This window comes from Nannospalax galili, unplaced genomic scaffold, assembly GCF_000622305.1.
Source record: "Nannospalax galili isolate Female #2095 unplaced genomic scaffold, S.galili_v1.0 scaffold391, whole genome shotgun sequence".
In the NCBI taxonomy this organism is placed as follows: domain Eukaryota; kingdom Metazoa; phylum Chordata; class Mammalia; order Rodentia; family Spalacidae; genus Nannospalax; species Nannospalax galili.
The window spans coordinates 459,769-485,107 of NW_008329323.1; the positions used below are offsets into that span (position 1 = coordinate 459,769).

At 40.0% G+C, this 25,339-nt stretch overlaps 2 protein-coding genes and 2 pseudogenes across 2 annotated transcripts in view; all 4 read left to right on the forward strand.

Annotated features, from left to right (window-relative positions):
* Positions 1-5,484, forward strand: part of LOC103736447 (zinc finger protein 14) — a 15,486-nt gene extending 10,002 nt beyond the window's left edge. The window contains exons 2-4 of the mRNA XM_008835949.3: positions 1,870-1,996; positions 2,195-2,252; positions 3,640-5,484. Of these exons, the coding sequence (XP_008834171.1) occupies positions 1,870-1,996; positions 2,195-2,252; positions 3,640-5,053 (1,599 nt within the window). The 3' untranslated portion in view covers positions 5,054-5,484. The remainder of the gene's footprint in view (positions 1-1,869; positions 1,997-2,194; positions 2,253-3,639) is intronic.
* A 6,115-nt stretch (positions 5,485-11,599) lies between these two features.
* Positions 11,600-12,051, forward strand: LOC103736438 (annotated as a pseudogene).
* Positions 12,052-16,211: 4,160 nt separating this feature from the next.
* Positions 16,212-18,304, forward strand: LOC108490993 (annotated as a pseudogene).
* Positions 18,305-22,054: 3,750 nt separating this feature from the next.
* The window catches only part of LOC103736617 (zinc finger protein 14), a gene marked incomplete in the record, with an annotated part of 8,013 nt that continues 4,728 nt past the window's right edge, over positions 22,055-25,339 (forward strand). The window contains 1 exon segment of the mRNA XM_017798898.2: positions 22,055-22,457. Within this exon segment, the coding sequence (XP_017654387.1) occupies positions 22,455-22,457 (3 nt within the window).

Here is a 25,339-nt window from a genome sequence, read left to right on the forward strand (position 1 = left end):
AAAGTTGTGCTGTAAAGTAAAGTATTCCTTGAGAAATGTTTATAATTCTATGAGAATGTAAATCGTTTCACAGCAATTGTTTTTCAGTTAGAATATTCTAACTTAATTGCAAAAAAAATGAATTTTTAAAAATTACTTTTTTTTCTGGTCTTTTTGAGAATATTAGCTTCTAAAGTGGTGAGTTTCTCTATCAGGCTTTTTAAATTTTTGTTGTTGTTGTGTGTGTGTTGCCTGCATGTATGTAATTACACCCATGTGTCCAATGGCCACAGAGGCCAGAAGAGGCTGTCAGATCCCCTGGAATTAGAGTTATGAATGGATATTAGTCACTATGTTGGTGCTGGGAATTGAACCCAGATCCTCTGCAAGAGCAGTCAGGGCTCTTATCAGTTAAGCCATCTCTCCAGCCCCTGGATCTAATTTTTTAATCTATTTAGTCAACCTGAATTGGTAAGTTGATATGAAGTCCTAATGTGAGGTCAGGGTGGTCTGATGCTATATGTATAGTCAGGCTGGATTTCATTTCACTGTACTCATAAGTCAGCCTCAAAGTTTTGTGATTACTTACAAATTATCACAGATGGCACAGGTGTCTTCCCATTTTTAAGTGAACTTTGTTGTTCATGGAATAGAGTGAAATGCAGTGCATGCTTCCAAGGAAATAGCAGTGTGTCACTACTTTATACAGTAGAGATTCATTGTTGATCAAGGCCTTCTCTATCATGAATTTTCTGCTTATATCTCATCTCACTGTGACCGACTCTTCTGTCTTCTGATCTGTTCACCTCTGTCTTTAATTTTCTTTTTTTATTGTTATTTTTTGGTTTTTGCTTTCCCAGTCAGGCAGGACTTGAACTCAGGGTCTTCCTTCCTTAGCATTGTAACTCCTGGTTTTATAGGTATGTGTGTCCATAACTAGATCTACATGTCATTTTCTCATTCCTAATATTTTACATGTCATCAAGCATTTATTCCCATACAGATTTAGAAAGTAATGTTTGTTAATCATCTAAGAGTATTGTGAGATTACAGAATATGATGCATCCATGAGAAAATATTTTTAGTGACATAAACCAGCTTTTTCTAAGAATATATGCCCTTGTTTGGTTGACATTCTTCAACCAAATTGTAATGTGCATGTTAGCATAGAGAATCATCCTTGAGACTTATTTAGTATTTAGTATTTCTTAGGCTAGTCTATAAGAAACCACTTGTTTCTGATTAATATTGTTCTATAAGAACCTAGAGACAGCCTAATGATGTCTGTTAGAGGAATTATAGAATATGTGCTCAGGGACCTAATAACAAGTTTTGACAGGGTATCCATACAATCTGTCAGATCAGTGAGGCTTCTTCATCCAGATTTCATTTGAAATGTTGACAGGTATAATAACTTTGAGTATGACAGAAATATGCAAAATTCTTTGGAGTAATAGTTAAGCAACATACCAGAAACTGTGCTGTCTGCTTAAATTGTTGCATAGTGAGCCCTTATGATCAGACTGGTTTTGTCAGTTTGAGCAGAAGAAATGGATGGCATCTGCTGACAGACCTTTCTGATAACTGTACAATGCCGGCAGAGCTGGTGTTTACTCTTGTGCATTCCAGGTTGTAGGAATTTGTTGTTTAAGGTGCCAAAGACTCCAGTGTACAAAGAATAATTGGGACTGTGTCCCTTTATCATACAATTCCAAAGTAGCCTCAGAATTGTGTGATGGGCTGAGAATAAGGGTGAACAGTAGAAATGTGTGCCTGTCAGGATATACAGTGAGTATTTGAAGGACAAAGTATGATGTGAACTAATCAAGTGACTATGTATCTCCAGTGTTTTTTCACCGTCTTCCTGTAAATGTATGTGGATTATTTTAGGAGCCAGTGACCTTTGAGGATGTGGCTGTGAACTTCACCTTAGGAGAGTGGACCATGTTGGATTCTAGTCAAAAGAAGCTCTACAGAGATGTGATGAAGGAAACCTTTATGAACCTGATTGCTATAGGTAACAAATGCACTGTGACTCCTTTTCATGTTCAACAAGAGAACAACTGTTTCTTGTTCATCTGTATAGGTATATGGTTTGACATATTGAAAGGAAAGATTTTGAATGTCACATGCCTGTTCACATTATGCCACAGAAAAATATAGTAAGTTTTGTGTAATTTTGAATAACTCAGACTTTCTTTGTGTTTATTTTTAGGGAAAACAGAAGAAGACAATATTGAAGAGGATTACCAGAATCTCAAAGGAAATCTGAGGTAATTTACACTCAAAGTGAATTTATATCAAGTATTTGGGAGTGATAGGAAATCTGAGAGCCAAGCAGATGATCCATACACATCTAAACATAAGTTGATTTAATATCAAATTTTCCATAAAACTACATTGAGCTTATGCATTCAGAATTGAAAGATCCCAGCTTGTGGTGCAGCATTAAGCTATGTAAGACATATACAGTGATTCATTATACAACTTCTCTCCATTAACAGAATCTTTAAGTATATTTTTATCAGGTTATATTTATAAGGTGTGTGTGTGCAGTAAAGGTTAATTTTGAGTTTAGAATGAGACCCATCTTCATTAAATTGTTTGAATGGTAATTAAGCTTTTTCAATTCTATAGAGCTTGATGCAAGCCATTTTGCATTAGGAATATTCAACTTTGTTAACTGTAGCATAGACTTTTTTTTTTTTTTTTTGGTTTTTTTGAGACAGGGTCTCTCTGTAGCCCCACCTGTCCTGGAACTCACCATGTAGACCAGGCTGGCCTTGAACTCACAGAGATCCACCTGCCTGTGCCTCCCGAGTGCTGGGATTAAAGATGTGCGCCACCATGCCCGACTAATAGAAAATATTTTTGAAAAGACCAGCAGAAGTAGTACTACAGCCGAGCATGGTAGCACACACCTTTGTGAGTTCAAGGCCATACTTGGTCTATATAGAGAATTCCAGGCTGACCAATGTTGTATAATGAGACCTTTTCTTTAAAAAAAAAAAAAAAAAAAAAAAAAAAAACGTACTACAGATCTTTTGGGGTATTTTTTTGAGATAGGGTCTCCCTGTAGCCCCAGCTGTCCTGGAACTCACTATGTAGACCAGGCTGGCCTCAAACTCACAGAGATTTACTTGCCTCTGCTTCCCAAGTTCTGGGATTAAAGGCATGCATCACCATGCCCGGCCTGTACTATAGATCTTATATGATTGTATGCCATCCTCAGAAGCTCTGACTAGCCCTTTTATGTTCTTTTTTTTTTTTTTCTTTTTAACATAGATTTATTGTGCATGCAGTTGGGAGTATGTGGAAGTCAGAGACCAACCCTCAAGAGTGGGTTCTCTTCTTCCATCATGCGGGTCCCAGGGATTAAACTCTGGTCATCAGACTTGGCATCAGGGGCCTTCACCAACTGAGCTATCTTGCTTCCCTGAAGTTCATAAATTCTTATGGAAATAAAGCCATTACTCTTATTTTTTTTTTTCCCTTTGGGAAAGAGTCTTTCTGTGTGGTCCAGGTCGGTCTCAAGTGTGCTTTCCTCCTGCCACAGCCCCAAGATACACAACAGCAAGCATCAGCCACAGCACACAGCCTGAAATACTTCTCTTGGCTAGAACTGGTATTGCTTTTCTCTTTTTTTTCTTTTTTTTGCAGAACTTTGGTGGTTGAGAGACTCTGTGAATATGATCATGGTAGTCACTATGGGAAAATCCAGCACCAAATTCCAGAACATACTGTGAATGAACAAATGCCTCCTGCAGTAACAGTGTATGAAAGCAGTGAATATGAAAGAGACATCACTGCCCATTTACCTGCAGATGTGCACTTCAGTGGTCGAAGTGGACAGAAACCATATCAGTACCAGGAATGTATGGAGAAGACTTTCGAACATAAGACATGTTGGAACGATTTCACTTATTCTGACTTCTTTCAGATGCATGAAAGGCCTCCTACTAAACAGAAACCCTGTGAAAATAAACAATCTAATGAAGCCTGTAGGAGTCTCACTTCTGATCATGATTATGAGAAAACTTACAGTGAAGAGAAATCTTATGTATGCAAACAATGTGGAAAAGCATGCATTAATTCCTATAACCTCCTCTGGCATGAACGAAGTCACACTCGAGAGAAATGTTACATATGTAAGCAATGTGGAAAATCATTCAGGCGTTCCTCACAGCTTCACAAACATGAAAGAATTCACACTGGAGAGAAACCTTATGTATGTAAGTATTGTGGAAAAGCATTCATTGATCCCAGAACCTGTTACAATCATGAAAGAACTCACACTGGCGTGAAACCTTATATTTGTGAGCAATGTGGGAAAGCATTTCTTCGTGCTTGTCAACTTCTCATTCATGGAAGAATTCACAGTGGAGAGAGACCTTACGTATGTAAACATTGTGGAAAAGCCTTTACTTATTCCAGTGCCTGTTACAATCATGAAAGAATTCACACTGGGGAGAAACTATATGTTTGTAAACAGTGTGGGAAAGCATTTACATGTTCCACATACCTTCACAAACATGAAAGAATTCACACTGGAGAGAAACCTTATGCATGTAAACATTGTGGAAAAACCTTCACTCATGCCAGTGCATGTCACAAACATGAAAGAATTCACACAGGAGAGAAACCATATATGTGTGTGCAGTGTGGGAAAGCATTCACTTTTTCCAGATCCCTTCACATACATGAAAGAACTCACACTGCAGAGAAACCCTATGTATGTAAGCAATGTGGAAAATCCTTTACCCAGGGTACTTCTTTGCGACGACATGAACGAATTCACACTGGAGAGAAACCTTATGCATGTAAGCAGTGTGGGAAAACCTTCATCCAACGTGATGATTGTTACAGTCATGAACGAACTCACACTGGAGAGAAACCATATATGTGTGTACAATGTGGGAAAACATTCACTTTTTCCAAATCCCTTCACATACATGAAAAAAATCATACTGGGGAAAAACCTTATATCTGTAAGCAATGTGGGAAAGCATTTACCTGTTCGACATACCTACACAAACATGAAAGAACTCACAGTGAAAAGAAACTCAGTGGATAGAACTTATGCCAGCGTGTATCATGTAGGACTATCCAAAGTCAAATTTTATTGCAAGAGATGAAAGAAGAGAGAAGACCAGCAGAGGTGTAATTTTGGCCCACACATGTAAGTGTCTAAAGGATGAAGACCTGTCACAGCAAGCATGCTAGTGTATGCCTTTCATTCTTGCATCAAGGAGTTAGAGACTATACATTTATAATATTGAATGCAGCCTACACTATATAGTGGGTTTGAGCACAGTTTGGGAGGTTTAAGAACTATTTCCAACTAAATGAAATTCTAGTTGTAAATAATGTAAGTTGTATGTTAAGTAAGATAACATTTATGGGATTTTCTCATGAAGTAAAATCCAGTGAAAGTAAGAAATGTGAAGATCTTGAAGCAAATTAATTTGTGTTGAGTATTCCTGAAAATAAACAACCTGAAAGATATACAGTAACAGTTATGAGTATTATTTTTATCATTAGTCCATTTGTAATGAGACTTTTTGACTTAACTTTTTAACGTTTGAAAGTGTGCTTGTGAGGAGCTGAAGACATGACTTGGAAGTTAAGAGCACTGGCTGTTCTTGCCAAAGATCAAGGTTCAAATCCCAGCACCCACATGAAAGCTAACAGCCGTTCATAACTCCAGTTCCAGGGGATCCAACACCCTCTTTCTGTCTTCCACTGGCACTGCATGACACGGGTGCATGTACATACATGCAGGCAATACACTCATATATATAAAATAAAAATTAATTAAAAAAAAATTCTTGGTGAGTAACTTGGCCATGATTTTGCTTGCCTGTGATCCCTGCTGCATAGAATACTGAGACAGGGGAATAGCCTGAGCCCACCATTGAAGACCACCAAGACACTGTCTGAAAGAGCAATATCAGCAAGAATACAAAGAAACTATGCATTAAGTCCATGGACTGGTAATTCACTCATACTGATAACCTACATGTAAATAAAATATAATCTCTAAACAATATGTATCATAAATCAGACTGTCTAGTCCATTTTTTCATATCAGTGGAAATACATAAACCCATTCATGTAGATCTCTTTTTTTAATATTTTATTATTTTTATTTTATGAGTATGCATGTGTTGCCTGCATGTAGGTAAGTGCACCCGTGTTGTGTAATGCCCGCGGAGGACAGAAGATGGTGTTGGATCCCCTGGAACTGGAGTTACAGACAGTTGTTAGCTGCCATGTGGGTGCTGGGATTCGAACCGGGGTCTTCTGCAAGAACAGTATTCTTAACCGCTGAGCCATCTCTCCAGCCCCTGCTTATAATCTCTATCCTCCCACCTGACTATAATGGCAGAAATTATTTATGTAATTTTTCCTGTTCTAAGACTATTAAGGAACAGAAATCACACTACTGTTAAACTTCTGTTTCTTAGAAAACGTGCATTATGTGGGCTAGAGAGATGACTCAGCAGTTAAGAACATGTACTTCTCTTTCAGATGACCAGAGTTCAGTTCTTAGCACCCACTTACTTGACACAACCACCTGTAACTCCAATTCCAGAGGATCTGATGCCCTCTTCTCACTGTCATGAGCACTGCACTTAAATGCATATACCCACCCTCACACATACACATCATTGAAGTATAAAAAATAAAATCTTGGACTGGAGAGATGGCTCAGTGGTTAAGAGCACTGGCTACTCTTGCAGAGGACCTGGGTTCAATTCCTAGCCCTCACATGGCAGCTAACAACTATCCTAACTCCAGTTCCAAAGGACCTGATGCCCTCTCCTGACTGCTTTGGGCATTGCACAACACAGGTGTAGTTACATGTAAGCAATACACTCATACACAAAAAATAATAAAAAATTCTTTAAAAATATAATTTAAAAAATGTATTAGATGGTAGTTTTCAAGCATCCTTCACATGATAGATTAGGAACACTCAGAATTAAGCATGCAGAATTAAGGGATTATTTTTGCTCTGCCAATATTTTTATGAGAAAGCTAGTTATTGCAGTTCTGGTGTTGATAATTTGGTGAGGAAAAATGAGGTGGTGAACAGACATTGAACAAATGTGAGATGTAAATGAAGCAAGGGTTGTACATCAGTCCAACATGTACACCAGTAACCAGTTGTAACTCCAGTTCCAGGAGATCTGACACCTTCTGACCTCCAAGAGCATTGCACAACACAAGTGCACTTACATACAGGCAATATACTCATACACTTAAAATAAATAACAAGCTGGGCATGGTGGCGCACACCTTCAATCCCAGCACTTGGGAGGCAGAGGCAGGCCAATCTCTGAGTTCAAGGCCAGCCTGGTCTACATAGTGAGTTCTAGGACAGCTGGGACTACAGGGAGACCCTGTCTCAAAAACACCAAAAAAACATTTTAAAATTTCTTTTGGGTATATACCCAGAAATGATTGTCTGAATCATGTGCAAGTTCTAATAGAGTTTCACTCTCACAACAAATAAATTGCCATTTGAAGGAAAATTGGTGGAATTTGAGATTCTTTTAAATAATCCAGACCCAGGTATATATCACATATATTCTCTTTGTAGACTTAATATGCTAATAAATTTGTTTCATGAGATTACTAATTTTATATCGTAGTCGAAGTTATTCTACCCTTTGAGGTTGTCTCGAGGATCTGTGAGCCTTTTGAATTTTTTACTCACTCTATGTAAGAAAATAGGCAAAGAATTTGCAAAAAAGTTACATGCAAAAATATTTTGTGCACTATGAAAAATTAATTGGGGGGGGGTTCTTTTTGAGACAGGGTCTCTCTCTGTAGCTCCAACTGGCTTGGAATTCACTATGTGGACCAGGCTGGCCTTCTCTTATTAATCTGACTTTGTACTGGTTACCTTTCTCTTCCAGGAGCCACCACGCCCAGCTCCTTCCTCTTTGCTTTCATCTAATATATTAAAGCTAGATTCCACACATGAACGATTTCACATGAGAGAAAACATACAGCTCACTAGTGTTTCTGATTCTGGTTTATGTTTCTTAACATGACAATCTCCATATGATACCTGAGTTTCTGAGTATGTCTTATTTTGCTAAATATGATAATTCTCTGTATTCCAGCAAATGACATAATTTTGACGTTTGTGTTTATTTTGAGAGAGAGTTTCATGTAGCCCACTCTGACCTCAAACTTGCTATGTATCTCAGGCTACCTTTGAATGAAAGGATGGAAAAAGTTATTCCAAACAAATAGAACTAGGACATTGTTCTTTTCACTGACAAATGAAACTCCAACCCAAAACTCAGGAAAAGAGATATTGCCCTATTTGAACTCAGCCAAAAGCATACTTGGCATATGTGCAAAGCCACCACTAGCCAAGAATGCCTATGATAGCACAGCCGGATAGGCACTTCTGAAGTGAAGTGTCCGTTGTATTTAGAATAAAGAAGCTATGCCTTATTCACACTATTCTGTGAACATCTGTTCTATACCCTGTACACAAGCCACATTTTGTTGTAGTTTCCTTGGCCTCTGTAGAGAATTATCCTTTGATCTGCCTATCCTATGTTCCTGAAGCCCTGCTTGGACTACCTTATCCATACTAATACAAACTTGGGGAGTTAGAGACTCCAGACCTTTGTCCTGTGAGAGAGCTTTCCTGGCCCCTGCTTTCTTAAAGTATCTTATGTGTCCTGTGTGTTAGTTACTGGGCCATCCCTCTTCTGCACTTTCTACCACCCCACTGCACTGGACATAGCATCTGTCAAGAGGATATTACAATTTAAACATATACACAACGAACGATGGTACACCCAATTAAATACATACTATTAGATGTGAAGTCAGATTAAACCCAACACAATAATAGTAGATTATTTCAATACCCCACTTGCATCAAAAGACAGGTCATCCAACGAAATATAAACAAGTATCTGACTTAAATGATGTCATAAGTCAAATGGTCGTAGACATCTATAGAGCATTCCATCCAAACATTGTAGAATAAACATTCTCAGGATCTTGGGGAACTTTCCCTAAAATGACATACATGATGGAAAATTGAAATTTATTCTATCTAACCTTGTACACACACAAAAGAAATAAATTGGTGCTGAATGCGGAACAAAAGTGTAGATTTTTTCTTAATGGAAAGAACAGCTTATCACAGGAAGGAAGATATAGATTGGAAAAGTGATACAGATTGTAGCTGGCATGATTGGAATGAGCAAGAAGAAATATTCAACCCTAGAGGGATAGGAGGAAACTTCCAAGTGTGAGATAATTAACTTATCCCTCATAAGTTTAGTAAAACAATGTCATGATTATGGATGTGGCTTTTTAAAATAGATCTGGTAGTGTCTTGCTCTGGTATTAGCCTGTTTGTCTTCAATGAAATAAATTTCAATTGAATTTTATTGCAATCGAAATCTGGAAGCTATGTATATACCCATGTGTATTCATGGTACCCAGCTTACAGAAACAAATGCCTTCAGTGGATGAGTAAAGAAGCAGTTATTTCTATTGCGGTTATATTTCTGGATTCATTTTCTCCACCAATTAAAGAATTAAAAGGCAGGAAAAATCTCAACCAGCAGAGAGCGGCAGTCAGACTGACTTATTGAAAGATGAAGATTCACATACACACATTCTTAACTGTCAACAAAAAAGCATGAAGTTTATCCTTTATCCTTCAGAAATAAGCTCTGCCAGGAGAAAGGGCCTCCTCACCATAGAAACCATGATCAGACCTTGAGGTAGGAGTTACAAAGGCACTGCACATTGTCAACACAAAAGCATAACTCACCTCAGAGGGGACGAGATAGTTTATTATGGAGCCAAATATGAGTCAGGTTGGTCCAGAAACACAAGAGTCAGGTTATCCAAATTCCATGTTCCAATGTAACAGTTTGATAAAGTAACAGAACAAAGAAAAGCCATAAATCAAGACACTTTTCAAATACATTAGTGGAAATATTAAGTAGCAAAAGGGAAATCTCAGCTGTAGGCTTGGATGCTATCTGATGGCATTCAGCCTTCTAGGTTTATGGAAGCTGATGGTTGGCTAATACATACCAAAGGTTTTTATCTGTTAGTCACAGGATGTTAAGTCAGGAAAGACAGTGGGCAAGGAGGAGCTCTTTAGGGGGCTAAAGATAGCCCAAGATAAATGGTAATCAGGCTCTCTGGACCTGCAACTTTTGAAACTCTTCACGGTCACAGAAGTTCTAATCAGTTGATCAGCCTTTGAAGAATATTCAGTTGGTTTTTTTCTTTTTCTTTTTTTCTTTTTTTTTTTTTTTTCGTCTTTTGAAACAGGGTCTTCCTGTAGCCCCAGATGGCCTTGAACTCACTATGTAGACCAGGCTGGCCTTGAACTCAGAGATCCACCTGCCTCCCAAGTGCTGGGACTACAGGTGTGCGCCTCCATGCCTGGGGAAGAATGTTCAGTTTTAAGATAGTTTTTCTGGGAACTTTTGTTCATGACATAGAGAAAAGCTCTCTACAAGGGGAGAAGGGACTCAGGAAAACAAAATCCAGTGGACGAATCTAGGTTTTAAGGATTTTTGTGGTTTCCCCTCCCCTGCTTTTGGATTGTTCAATTTAAACAACGAATAGAAGACGAATAGGTCACATCTAAGCTGAGAGGGCCAGGGCTACATGACTCAACTTGAAGCAGGCCAGTTGAAGAGGCCTTGTTGGAGTTAAAAATAAGGACTTCCTGCCAAAGACCAAGAAGAAGCAGGAAGTGCGCTGCCTTTAATATTTCTCAGAGACCCTGTTTGCTTACTAGAGGTTAATCTCTTACATTTTTCTCTACAATTTAGTATTATTTCACATTAACAAAGAGGGAAAGCTTTCCATTTGTGACTCCTTGTATTATGCTATGTAAAATAAGTCAAACAGACAGGATAGGTATGTTCACATTTGGGTTTTTTGTTATTTTTATAATTATGCAACATTTCAGTTTTTTAAAATATTTATTATTTTTATTTTATGTGTATCAGTGTTATGCCTGCATGTAAGTAAGTGCACCCGTGTCATGCAGTGCCGGCAGAGGACAGAAGAAGCTGTCGGACAGACAGTTGTTAGTTGCTATGTGGGTGCTGGGATTTGAACCCAGGTCTTCTGCAAGAACAGTCAGAGTTCTTAACCACTGAGCCATCTCTCCAGCCCTCAGTATGTTCACATTTGTACTTAGAGTTCAAAAGTTTCAAATTTATAGGTGCAGAGACCTAGGAGTTGATTGCCATTGGGGAGAATGGGAAAATGAAATAATGTTAATGGAGTACAAAATTTCTCTTTTGTAGAGAAAATAAGATCTGGAAATGTAAGTATAGTGTGGTAACTATTGCACAGTGTATCACTAAGGATTGAAATCTAAGGTGCGTGATAACTATTTTTTGTCTTTTTGAGACAGGGTCTCCCTGTAACCCCAGCTGGCCTGGAACTGGCTATGTAGACCAGGCTGGCCTTGAACTCACAGAGATCCACCTGCCTCCCGAGTGCTGACATTAAAGGTGTGCACCACCACGTCCAGCACACAGTAATTTTTAAAAACATTTTTTTCTTTTTCTGTTTTTTGTTTTGTTTAAAACAGGGTCTGAGAGGTTGGTGAAGCAGAGCACCTTATCATCCGCTCAGGTCCTGACTCACTGCTGTTCAGTCAGGAAGTCCCGGCACAATCATGGCTCTTAAAGATATCGGGAAAAGGCCCATGGAACCCGAAGTGGCAATTCCCTGAATTCGAATCACTGTGACCCAGCCACAACCTGAAGTTTCTGGATGTGTGTGGTGACTTGATGAGAGGCACAAAGGAAAAAAATCTGAAAGTGAAAGGCCTTGTTCTTATACCCACCAATTGAGAATCACTACAAGAAAAACATCTGGTAATGCTTCCAAGACATGGGATCATTTCCAGATGAGAATTCACAAGCAATTCATTGACCTGCACAGTCCTGAGATTGTTAAGCAGATTACTTCCATAAGTATTGAGCCAGGAATAGAGGTGGAAGTCACTATTGCAGTCGCCTAAATCAACTATTTTAATAAATTGACTTAACCAGTTGTTGAAAAAAAAAAAAAAAAAAAAAAAAGGGTCTAACTATGTAGCCCTGGCTGGCCTGGAACTCACAGACCACCTGCCTCTGCCTCCCCAGTGTAGGAATTAAAGGCATGCCCTACCACACCTATTTTTCCATTTTTTGGAGACGTTATTATTTTAAAAACGTATGTGTGTGTGAATGTATGTGTGTGCAGGTGCCCTTGGAGGCCAGAAGAGGGCATCTCAAGTTGGGGTGCTCAGAAATGAATCAGATCTTCTGGAAGAACAGCAAGTGCTATTAACCATGGAGCCATCTCTCCAGCCCCCAATAATTTTTCTTAAACAAAATTAAAGTGATTTTTGTCTCTACAGTTAGTCCTGGGACTTGGGAGGAAATAATTTTAGTCTTTATAACATTTTAGAGATGGCATTAGAATTTGGGAGTATTTTCATCAAATTTACACGAGATTCATTTTTTAAAAGTTTTCTTCCATGATATGACTTTTGAAAGAATTGACAGATCATGTCCTTCCAACCTTGAATAAGTTGTTCTCCACAGGTTCAGAACATCCTCTCCATTTTTATGGGTGCTCAAAATTATTTCTTAGAGATATCACTTTTTTGAGACAGGGTCTGACTCTATAGCCTTGGCTAACCTGGAACTTGGTGTGTAGACCAGGCTGGTCTCAAAATCAGGGGGATCTACCTGCCTCTGCTTCCTGAGTGTTGGGATTAAAAGAGTACCACCACACCCAGATGTATGCATTTATTTGCTTCCTAAAATGTTTTACAACAGAGATTTGAATATTTGACATGAAGACTTTTGTGAACTCTGGGTCATGTTCTAGGGGATCCTGATGTCTTTTCAGTTATATGTGGAAAAAATTTAAATTATTTCTATTATGTGTATGTGTTTTACCCACATGTATGTACATGCCATCATGTGCATGCAATGTCTGTGGAGGCCAGAAGAGGGTGCTGGATCCCTTGGAACTGGAGTTAAAGACTGTTCGTTGCTATATGGGTGTTGGGAACTGAACCCCAAACCTCTGGAAGGGCAGCAGGTGTTCTTAACTGCTGAACCATCTCTCCAGCCCCCATGGAGACATATTTTTGTCACATGCTTCCACTAAACATATTAACACCTACTGAAGAAGCAATTGTGTCTGGGAATTTATACCTGTTACTCTTGCCTGTGATTATGTAATTTTTTGACGGAAAAATAAATCAGTATAGACATATACTTACACATATCTGTAGCAATTAAAGGTATTTGGGGCACTCTGGTTGACACTATGACTGGGTTCTTAGCAATAATGAAAAACAAAGTTTATACCCATTTCTCAATAGTCCATTTTAATGACCGTAACCAAAATGCTATAAAGTAGGTTGCTTATAGGAAACACATTTCTCACAGTTCCTAGTGCTTTGGAATGCAAAGTCATAACAGGTAGTAGAATGTCTACTGTTGACCCCTTCCTGTTTTATAGATTTTGCCTTCTGGTAGTTTACACACAAAGTGAAAGGATGAACATTCTGTCTTTGGCCTCTTTTATGACACTTTTTTGTATTTTATTATTTTTATTTTATGTGTATAAGTGTATTGCGGGCATGCGTGTAAGTGCACCCATGTTGTGCAATGCCCGAGGAGGTCAGAGGAAGGCATCAGATCCCCAAGAACTGGAGTTATGGTCAGTTGTTAGCCGCCGTGTGGGTGCTGGGAATTGGCCCTGGGTCCTCGGCAAGAGCAGTCAGTGCTCTTAACCACTGGGCCATCCCTCCAGCCCCTTAAAGATGCTTGTATCTCTTTTATGAAGACTCTGTCCTGTGACCTTATGTCATTAAGGCTCCACCATTTCCTTCAGTATCCATTTTGTGGGAACTCAAGCATTCAGATCACAGGAACCATCACATGAGGATGAACTATGTGTCAAGTATTGTATGAGTGTTCAGGTGTTTTAGCTTAATCCCATTTGTTAAATATGAAGGGAATTAGTCCTGAACCTCACTGTACAGATTACAGTTTGGGATTTTGGAAGTGAACAGAAGCAGACAATTTCTTCAGGGTGGAGCCCCATAGTTAGTGGCGTTATAAGAAGAGCAGAAACCACAGCAGACACACACGTGCTCCCTTTCTTCTGTCATCTGATGCTGTCTACTATTCCAGGACTCTTCTCAAAAGAAGCCATTTTCAGGCTGGGTGTGGTGGGGCACACCTTTAAATCCCAGCACTAGGGAGGCAGAGCTAGTAGGATCTCTGAGTTCCAGGCCAGCCTGGTCTACATAATTCTTTGAGACCCTGTCTCAAATTTAAAAAAAAAAAGCCATTATCTGTTGCAACCCCTTTGCTTAGCCCTCTAGAATCATGATCTGAAATAAACCTGCTTTCTTTAAACCTTACCTACTCTGAGATATTGTGCTCCAGCAGGAGACAATGGACTAATACAAAGTATTACTGCAGTTTTTTCTACCAGTCTCTTCTATATCTCGAAATGCATGAAGGAAACAAAGTCAGTGCCACCAAAAATCACTTGTTATTTATAATGCCTAGAAGATTGCAGCACTGACGAAGTATTGTTTATGAGCTAGACATTGGATATTAGAACAGGGTAAATGTAGAAGGTACAGAAAAGGGGGAGACTTTCTCACAGAAGCAGTTAATTATAGTACTACAAGACCCAGAAAAGGAAGAAGTAGGAGTTTGATTGAGTTGGTATGTGTACTTAGTTATATAGAAAGAAAAGAAAGAAGATGATCCTATTGCTAGTAAAGATGAGATCTTTAGGGTAAAACACCAAAGATGAAATTCAGAGACTGGTGAAGAACTCTATGGAGGAGTCAGCAAGATGTTGCAGCAGGTGAGGAGCTTGTTGCCAAGCCTGATGACCTGAGCTCAATCCCTGGGACATGGTAGAAAGAAAGAACCAACTCCTATAAGTTTTCCTCTGGAGAGAGAGAGAGAGAGAGAGAGAGAGAGAGAGAGAGAGAGAGAGAGAGAGAGATGCAGTGGGACATGGCCTGATTTCTTCTGTTTGATGTAAAGACCATAGATGTAAAAAACAACTTTACATTTTTTGTGATTTATTTTTATTTTGTGTGTAGGAGGGTTTGGCCTGCATATATGTAAATGCATCATGTGCATGCAATACCTGCAGAGGCCAGAAGAGGGCATCAGATCCCCTGTAACTGGAGTTACAGGTGGTTGTTAGTGCCATGTGGGTGCTGGGAACTGAACCTAGGTCCTCTGCAAGAGCAGTCAGTACTCTCAACTCCTAAGCTATCTCTCCAGTCCCATAAAAATACATTTTTAGCATTTGGGAGGCAGAGGCAGGTGGATCTCTGTGAGCTCAAGGCCAGCCTGGTCTACATAGTGAGTTCCAGGACAGCTAGATCTAATGGAAGAGTTTAGGATCATGGCTTCTAGACATCAAGACAAATACAAGGGAGGAAAGAATGAGAAAATATTTGTCATGAATTACTAACTTACAGTTAGTTGTAGAAAGTTTCATTGTACTGAACAGTAAGGCAAGTTTAGATAATGATAATGTCTTGAAATTTCATAATTTCAAAATCATGGAAAAGGTGCTAGAGAGATGGTTCAGTGGTTAAAAGCATTCTAGTAAGAGCTCATAAATGTAAAAAATAACTTTAAATTTTTTGTGGTTTGTTTATTTTATTTTGTGCGTATTTGCCTGCATATATGTAAGTGTATCATGGGTATGCAATACTCGCAGAGGCCAGTGTAGAGACAAAACTCTTCATGGAGCAAGTACAATTATGTCCAACCAAAAGTTCCTTCCTACTGTCAATGAAGCAAATGGAGAGAGTGTGCACATGCTGTTCTCAACTTGCAGATGCCACTTATCCTGCCTCCCCCAGCCAAGTTCAGGAGAACATTCAAACAGAAGCAAAGTGTGTGGTATGTTAAACAGAATCAAAACCATCTGGGAACCAAACAAAACCCAGATACATGGGAACTGATGGGAGAATTCTAGGGCATGTGACTTATATGAGGTCTGTGGAAGAATGTACACAAGAAATATGTATAAGGGGATGAGGCGGCACAAGGGATGCTGGTCGAAAAATATGTACATCTCACTAAGCCATTCCATCCACACAATCATCAGCAGAACATAGAGCGATCTCTGCACAGCACTTCTCTTTGGTGTTGTTCATGGACTTGGACTTCTGTGGTCTCCTTGCCACGCTCCTCTGCCACCTGTCTATTCCAGGTAGTGGAGTCCCTGGAAAACCATTGGTTTCTGTGTATAAAAACTGGCAACAAAGCCATCTGCAACATTGGAAAGGAAGGGGACAAGGGAACCAAACAGAACTCAGTGAGTACCACCTTCTCCATGGTTATGTTTTATTTCTTGGTTTAAAATAACCCATATCATGAGTGTACAACTTAAAAGGGCTGTCTCCTCTCCAGACTTTCCAGAAGCAGAAGCGGTGGGAGGAAGCTTGGGTTCTGCTCTATTGAGGGATACAGGAAGTTCGGACTCACCTCATTTTTCTGTGTCTCACTGAGTAGAGCCCTGAAGAGGGACACAACAAACATAGTTATCCAGGTATATCGTATATGTGCTGAGGTGTTTTCTTTGGCTGGCTATCCAATGAAGAGTGATACCTTTGGATCATAGAGTAGTTCTAGTTTGAGAGTTTTCAGGAGCTTCCATAGTCTTATCCATAATGGCTGTACTAATTTTCATTTTCACCAAAATATACAGAAGCTCCCTGTCCCACATTCTGATCAACATTTGTTATTATTACTTTTTGTTTAGATAATAGCCATTGTGGCTAGGGAAAATGGAATATGACTATAATTTTGGTTTGAATTTTTCTATTGATCATAAAACATTGAACATTATTTTATGCATCTGTTGGTCATTTGCACTTCTTTTGAGAAGTTTCTTTTCAGAAAACTTGCCCACTTGTGTTGCTTTTTCTTTAGGGGAATAATTTTGAATTATTGATACATTGTGTGTTTCAATAGGAATCACTCAGCAGTCAGACCTACAGCTTTTTAGGCCCCTAACTATGAGAAATATGTGTATTCTAGCTCGGAGTAGTGGGGCAGACCCTTTAGTCCCAGCACTTGGGAGGCAGAGGCAGGTAAATCTCTGTGAGATCGAGGTTAGCCTGGTCTACACAGTGAGTGCCAGGCCAGCTGGGGCTACTGGGAGAGGAGACCTTGTCTAAAAAGACAAGAGAGAGGTGGGGGGAGGAAGAAAGAGAGAGAGAGAGAGAGAGAGAGAGAGAGAGAGAGAAAAGAGAGAAAGATATATATGTGTTTTCTTTGAAAATATGTGTATTCTTTGAAAGCAACTTGGTTCATGGTAATTTGCCATAGTAATTTGATCAAGATGACTTCCAACCTAGCCTTATTTCCTGACATGCCTATGCACTGTATGTTATGGTCATTGCACAAGCATTCACTTGAATACTTCCAAATCCTCCTCTTTGTCTCACCATCCTTTCCCCTTTTACCTTATTGATTCACATAGTTTTCTGTTTTAGGCTGGGTTTATTGTAGAAATGGGCATTCCACTCAGAAGTAGTCACAGGAAAAGATTATTAATGAAGGCATTATTTGGAAAGGTGTGTGTACTTGCCAAATGTACTTTTTGTTATTTTCTTTCTTTTTCTTTCTTTTCTTTTTTTTCTTTTTTGAGACAGGGTCTCCCTGTAGCCACAGCTGGCCTGGAACTTACTATGTAGACCAGGCTGGCCTTGAACTCACAGAGATCTGCCTCCCAAGTGCTGGGATTAAAGGCACATGGCACCATGCCCAGCTGTTTTATTTCTTTAAAAAGGGGGTGGATTTGCCATAGGTAGTCAGACGACAAAGAAAACGTCAGCCATATCCATCAAACTTGGATCAAGTAAGCCTAAGGAAACTGTTCCAACTCTTGCTCCAAAAACCCTTTCCGAGCAGCAGCTTTCAATGAAGATGAAGACAGTGAACCAGAAGAAATGCCTCCAGAAGCAAAGATGAGGATGAAGAATATTGGAAGGGATACACCAACATCAGCTGGACCAAACTCCTTTAATAAAGGAAAGCATGGGTTTTCCGATAATCAGAAGCTGTGGGAACGAAATATAAAATCTCATCTTGGAAATGTCCATGACCAAGACAATTAAATGATGCGTTTTGAGACTGGGACATGGGTGGGTGTACAGTTAAAAGGAACAGTCTCCTTTTTTAAAGATTGGTGTAAGACTATCTTTGGAGCCGCTTTTTTTTTCTTAATTTCTTTTTTGTTTTTTTTTTTTTTTTTAAGATTGAGTGGTACACTAATAAATGAGAGTTTGAAATTAGAGGTAATTTATGTTTTATATACAGATTTCAAGACATTTGCTAATTTTGTAGTTTCATGTGATTATTCTCCAAAGGTTACAGATCATAAAGAAATCAGAAATGGTACCTTTCTAAGAACTGCATATTTTTTTAGACGCAACTCTTAGCACATTGAGAGGGAAACCAAAAGTTACTGTCTCTCTGTGAGCAACTACTCCTAACCTCACTCATCATTACCTAAACTGTCTGGCTCCCAGGACCAGCCTTATGGAGAGAGGGGAGTATGTATTGAGAGGAAATCCTTACTGGACGATTGACTGAAAGTAAGTTTAGGTAAAATTGAACCTTTTTTCCTGTGGCCATTTTGTTTTTCTTTTGGATAATTATACACTAGGTATGGCATTGTTGTCAGTGGATACAGACGCTTAGCTCTTTAAAAAATTTTTTCAAAAATTTTTATGTGAAATATTGAAATAGCCCACTTCACTTTAATGGAGCTTGTCTGCCCTTTAGTCTTCAAAGAACACCATTTGCCACCAAAGTAAATCAGTATTTTGTATGTGCTTCTGTTGGTTTTTGTTCCTAGTTCCTGTAAGCATTTCCACCACAACTTGAGGCAAATCATAAGGAAGCTGTTTCTTTTAAAGTACAAACCACCACCAAAAATCTAAATGTACATACTGCTTTAAGTATTTGGCTGGTTTTTATTTTTTTCAAAGGTTTACAAAAAAAAAAATAAGGCATAACACTGTATGAAGAAAAAAATGTGATGTACTTTCTGTGACTTTGTAAAAGCATTTAATTTCCTAACTTCGTAGATCAAATTTTGAATTGAATTCATTGCAAAATTTTATTTGTACAATTCCACAGCTTATTTTAAGTATGTATGTACTGACCAGTGGTTTCAAAAGCACATTTTAATTATTGAAATAGAAGGAAAGAAAATGCATCTTCAAACATTTTCATTATGAAATCTCACCACACTATTCGATTTGTGTATTGTAGGGTGTTTGTAGTTTTATATTGTATGTGGACTTTTTTATGTGACAGTTAAACACATCTTTAAAAATATAATCACAGACAAAAGAAATGATATGAGATCCTTGAAAATTACAATGTTAAATTTGGAGGCAGCTTCAAAGAATTTTATTGGTGGTAATTACTCGCTGGGCTTTTTTAATATCGTAACTTCTGAGAAGCAGCCTGCAGATGTTCTTAACACTTTGTTCACTTACATTTAAGTTTAATTACCGAGCCCCAAGTAAAACAATGGAAATGTACATAGCACTGTTAGTTCTTACATGATTTAATTATATCAAGATACATAAATTTAACTTTTATGTAGGCAAACTGTGCATTTTACTGTTAAAATAACACATCTCTCCTATATAGTCTTTACTTGACCCAAATGAAATATTAACCTAAGGTCAAGGTGAGGAGAGAGAAATGACTGAGATGACTGTCTTTACTAAAATACCAATAAATTTTGTATTGCCTGCCCATGTTGTGCAATGCCCACGGAGATCAGTAGGCATTGAATCCCCAGGAACTGGAGTTACTGCCGGTAGTTAGCCATGTGGGTGCTGGGAATCAAACCTGGGTCCTCTACAAGAGCAATCAATGCTCTTAACCACTGAGCCATCTCTTCAGCCATAACATGTTGTTCAAGTTGCTCTCAATGTTGGGAATCAACCAAATTTCTTGACTCAGTTTTTCAAGTAGATGGGAGTGGAGTACAAGTCCATGTAACTGTACCCATTTTCAAATGTACATTTTTACTGAATACTTTCAAGTGGACCTCTAAGGGGTCATTCCCTGTGTCAAGAAGCATAACATCACTGACATTCAAGGAGACCATCATTCTCTTTTTGCCCAGAATTTTCTCCCCATATACTGTATCCCCTGGGCTGATGTTTGTAACAATAACTCACTTCCATTGCTATATATTATAGCAATGCAAGTGAGTATATACACTCAGGTGTGCATGAGTGTTATGCCTGCATGCACGTAAGTGCGTTGTGTCGTGAACTTGTGTCGTACACAGAAGAGGGCATCAGATCCCCTGGAACCAGAGTTATAGATGGTTGTTAGCCTGCAATGTGGGTGCTAAGATTAGAACTTGGGTCTTCTGCAAGAACAGCCAGTGCTCTTAACCACTGAGCCATCTCTCCAGCCCCTGCTTTATATCTTTATGTGTATATAAAGTGTGTATGTGTCTCAAACAATATAGTTTATTTTGTGTATATATCTGAGCTTTATGTGAATTTATATTCAGCTAAGGTCAGTATAAGATTTTTTTTCTGGTCTTTTTGAGACAGGGTCTCCCTGTAGCCTCAGCTGGCCTGGTACTCGCTATGTAGACCAGGCTGACCTTGAACTCACAGAGATCTGCCTGCCTCTGCCCTCTGAGTGCTGGAACTAAAGGCAAGTGCCACCATGCCTGGCAGGTTAATGTAAGATTTTTACCATGTATGTGGCCTCCATACTGTGGTCATGCTGTGGCCATGGACTATATGTCTTCCTCTGTGGTCTACCTCAGACCTAATAATTCCCAGTATCTGGAAAGACTCTCTCTGGTTGGTATGTTTAGCCTCAGGAAGAAGGAGCTGAAGGGGAACACCTTCCTTCACAAGACTCGGAATTCTTGTTGTGCCTGATTTTGTCACAGCAGATTCAGTGGATGGCAGCATTTCAATGTCTAGATAATTTTTTTAAATGGTTGATTTATGTATTTTTAGTTTATGTGTTTGAGTGTTTTGCCTGCATGTAAGTGCAGGTATGCATGCAATGCCCACAGAGGCCAGAAGAGGATGTTGGATCCTCCATCCCCCTGGAACTGGGGTTATGGACAGTTGTTAGTCACTATGCAGGTGCTGCAAGAGTAGCTCTTAACCGCTAAGCCATCTTTCCAGCCCCAGTGTCTAGGTTTCTTCCTTTCCTCCTATCATCTGTGCACCTCCTCGGTGCTTCCCTTGTCTACTCATTACCTCCTGTATTCTTTCCCTTGTTTTCTTCCCTCCCTAGCTCCTCCCTCCCATATGTAGAACATCAATGATGACCAAGTTTAGAGACACATTTTAGTAGAACTATGGATAAAGTATTTGTGAATTTTATAGTTGGTTTGGGTTAAAACTTTAATATGAGTATGGATGACAGTTTTCCTCTTGTGAATATTAAGGTGTGAAGGAGAGATTTCATGGTAGAAGAAGCAGTGGAAGTCTTGGTGAGCTCCCAGAGTTCAGTTGTTAGGTGTCTCTGCCTCATCACTAGGGAATGACCACTGTGGGCTCCTAGTCAGCAGTGTGATCCTGAGACTTGAGAATATTTTAGGCTTGTGAATGTACACTTTCATCTGCCTAAGGAAGTTCAAGTATTCCTTTCTAAATGTCTTGAATACTTCATAGAATATTGTTACCATGTAAAACCATTTTCTCTGTGCGTTGAATAATTGTACTCCCCTGTGTTTTAATTATGTAGGCAGAAAATGGATATATTGAAACACAGGATATGAACAAGCCTTAGCATTTACCTCATTCTAAATTCCTGAGTTTGCATTTCTTTTCCTCCTTTTCTGTTCCTGTGCCTAGACGAACCTAGGGACCCCACCTAACGTGACGTCATAGGTTTTCTCTTCAGAACACTGAGTCTAGACTCTCCAAAGCGAAGTGTGACAATGTATGTGGGGAAAGTAGGAGGCGCCTTTGTGTACTGAGTACGCGAACAAGGTAGCCAATGTGCGCACTAAAAAGCCTGGAGAATGTCCTCCTTAAGTGCAATGAAATTTAGGGTTTGGCCAGGTTTATTGCAAGGAAAAAACGTAGGTAGAACGGGTTGTTCCGGACAGCTCTCATTTTCGTTGCAATCGAGCGGGGAAAGGACGTTTCTCCTGCCATTCGTTTGCAGAAGGCGAATCCGTTTCCTTCGCCAAGCACCGACGCTGTTGCTCCTGCACGAGCTGTCCAGTGCGAAGCGGGAAGAGTCGGAGGGCCCGCCCTTGCCGCCATTTTGGAGTCCCGTGGAACTTCGGAGAGGCTGCTGGTGGCTTTCTTCCGGCGCCGGTCTCTTCGGCTGTCTGCAGAAGCCCCAGGGAAGAACCGGAACGTGTCGAAAGCAGGAATGGTGAGTGTGCGCTGCGTTCCTGCAGTCGTGCGTTTCTGACACTTCGGCCCATGAGCCCGGCGTCCTGTCGTGCCCTGCCGGTCGTGTCCTGCCCTGTCCCGCTTCGTCCCGGTCCCCGGTCCTCTCGGGTGAATCCACCCTGCGAGCCTCCGCCGACCCCGCAGCGCTGGCGGGTGGGTGGTGCGGAGTCCAGCGTGCCGGGAGGGACATGGGCTGTGTGCCCTGTGGGCGGCCGTTGCGCGCCAGTTTGCCCTACTTTTGTTCCGCCGGTGGTCACCCTGTGCTTCTCTCCTTTTTCGTACTGGCACTTGAACCCCAGGCATCGCGCATGCCAGGCAAAGGCTTTTTCGTTGAATCTAGCCCTAATCCTCATCCCGTGTGTGGCGTCTTTCTCTGGTCAGTCATCAGCCAATCAATCTCTCTCTATCTCCCTTTCTCCTGCCGCCCCCCGCGCCTCTCATAATCTAGATTTTTTTTTTGCACCCGCTGGCTGAAGGTGAGTAAAAATTCCCAGGCCTGGAGGAAGGAAATTTAAAATTGCTTCAAAATGGTTTCCCTTTAGTTATTTCTAAGACAAAAAGTGGGATTTTTGAAAAATATTTCTAGCCCTGCTGTTGTGGGGGGGAAAACACACAAAACTGGGGAGGGAGGTATGTGTAATTGTAATTTTATTTTTGTTGTTTGTTTTGCTCTGGTCTGCTTCTCCAAACAGGAGGAACTGGGAGTACTGGTTCTTCATCAGTAGTTATCTGGGTTTCAGTTCTTGGGGAAAATAACTTCAGCTGTTTCTTTTTGTTTTCCTTTGTTATTTGTGGTCAGTGTAATTCCTGATCCTTGAGGAAATTTGGGATGGTCAATTGAGAGAAGAACACGTTTGTTTTCTATGATGAAGAAAATGTTTTGTACTTAAAAGTGGTTTGGGGTTTGCAGTAAATTTTTAGGGATTTTTATTTATTTCTTTTGTTTTGTTTTTGAGACAGGGTCTCCCTGTAGCCCCAGTTGGCCTGGAACTCACCATGTAGAACAGGCTGGCCTTGATCTCACAGAGATCCACCTGCCCTTGTCTTGTGGGTACTGGGTAAAAGGCATTAGCCACCATGCCTGGCTGTGCAGTACATTTTTAAAAGCAATTTTATAACTATCATGTGTATATTATGATGTGTGTGTGTATTGATGCTGGTGCCATGGTGTGTATGTGTGTGAGTATACTTTGTACAGTTGGGTTTCTCTTTTTCATCTTTACATGGGCTCTAGGGATCAAAATCAGGTTATCAGCCTTCCTCCCTAAGGATTTTAAAGAATGGTATTCTGGGGCTTAGGATGTGGCTCAGCCGGTTCACTGCTTGCCTAGCATAGATGAAAGCATGAGTTCCATTCCCAGGACTGCATAAGAGACAGCTTGGTGCCTCATGCCCATAATACTAACACTTCAGAAGTAGAGAGGTAGGAAGATCAGAAGTTTGAGGTCTTCCTCAACTTTATACTGTGGTCCAGGCGATTAAAAAAAAAAAAAAAAAAAAGCAGGGGGGTGGAGAGATGGCTCAGTGAGTAAGAGCATTGGCTGCTTTTGCCGAGGACCTGGGTTCTGTTCCCAGCACCCACATGGCAGCTAACGACTGTCTGTAACTCCAGTTCCAGTGGATCGGATGCCCTCTTCTGACCTACGTGGGCGTTATATGATACGGGTGCACTTACATGCAGGCAGTACACAGAAAATAAAAAAAATAAAAATTACTCCAAAAAAGTGGAAGGGTGGGGTCAAGAGATGCCTCTGTAGGTAAAGAACATTGCAGAGGAAGCCTTTTTCTCAGATTCTGGCAGGGTGATCCTAAAAGTTTTGGAATCTCCTTAGCTGTAGGTGTGTCATTGACGGTTTACCATAAATCCCTTTTTGGCAAACACTAAATCAGTCCTAATGAAGTACATAGGATACCAACCATATATAACTACAGAAAGTAGACTACTGATCATACAGTTGATCCATCCTTTAGCATCTCCCTAGTAAGAGTGTTATAGTATTGAACCCTGAAGTTACAGTTATAAGGACAGTGGCAGTTGGATGGTTATCAGAACAACCTTGTGGGACACACATATGATGTTAGAGATTTGATGGTTGTTTAGTATACAGTATAAATGTGTCAGTTGATGTGAGAAAAATATAGCTCAATCTTCAAGAACTCTGGGTGTTTGATAATATTGTACAGATTAGCAGGCTGGGAGGCCAGTGAAGATGGATCCTTCCTTCATTGGTAACTTTGGACCTTATCTTGTATTTTCCTGGTAACATTAGGAAGGTAAACTTCAACTTTGCCACGCCTTAAAACCTAATTACAGGCTAGAGAGATGGCTTAGTGGTTAAGAGCATTTGAGAGGACCTGGATTCAGTTCCCAACACCTATATGTTGGCTCACAGTTGTCTGTTACTCAAGTTCCAAGGGGTCTGATGCCTTCTTCTAACCTCTATGGGCACCAGACATGTACATGATACAAATATAGTTTTAATGCCTTACTGTATGGAAAGGTTGAGGTTACAGAACTTTATTGAGGTCTATTAAGAGAAAGCTACTGGGACTGGAGAGATGGCTCAGCAGTTAAGAACACTGTTCTTGCAGAAGACCCGGGTTCGAATCATGGCAGCTAATAGCTGTCTGTAACTCCAGTCCCAGGGGATCCGACAGCCTCTTCTGACCTCCATGGGCATTGCACGACACGGGTGTACTTACCTACATGCAGGCATACATGCATACACATAAAATAAAATTAAAAAAAAAATTTTAAAAGCCATATGCTGGGGCTGAGCATGGTGGCACATGCCTTTAATCTCAGCACTCAGGAGGCAGAGGCAGGTGGATCTCTGTGAGTTCAAGGCCAGCCTGGTCTAC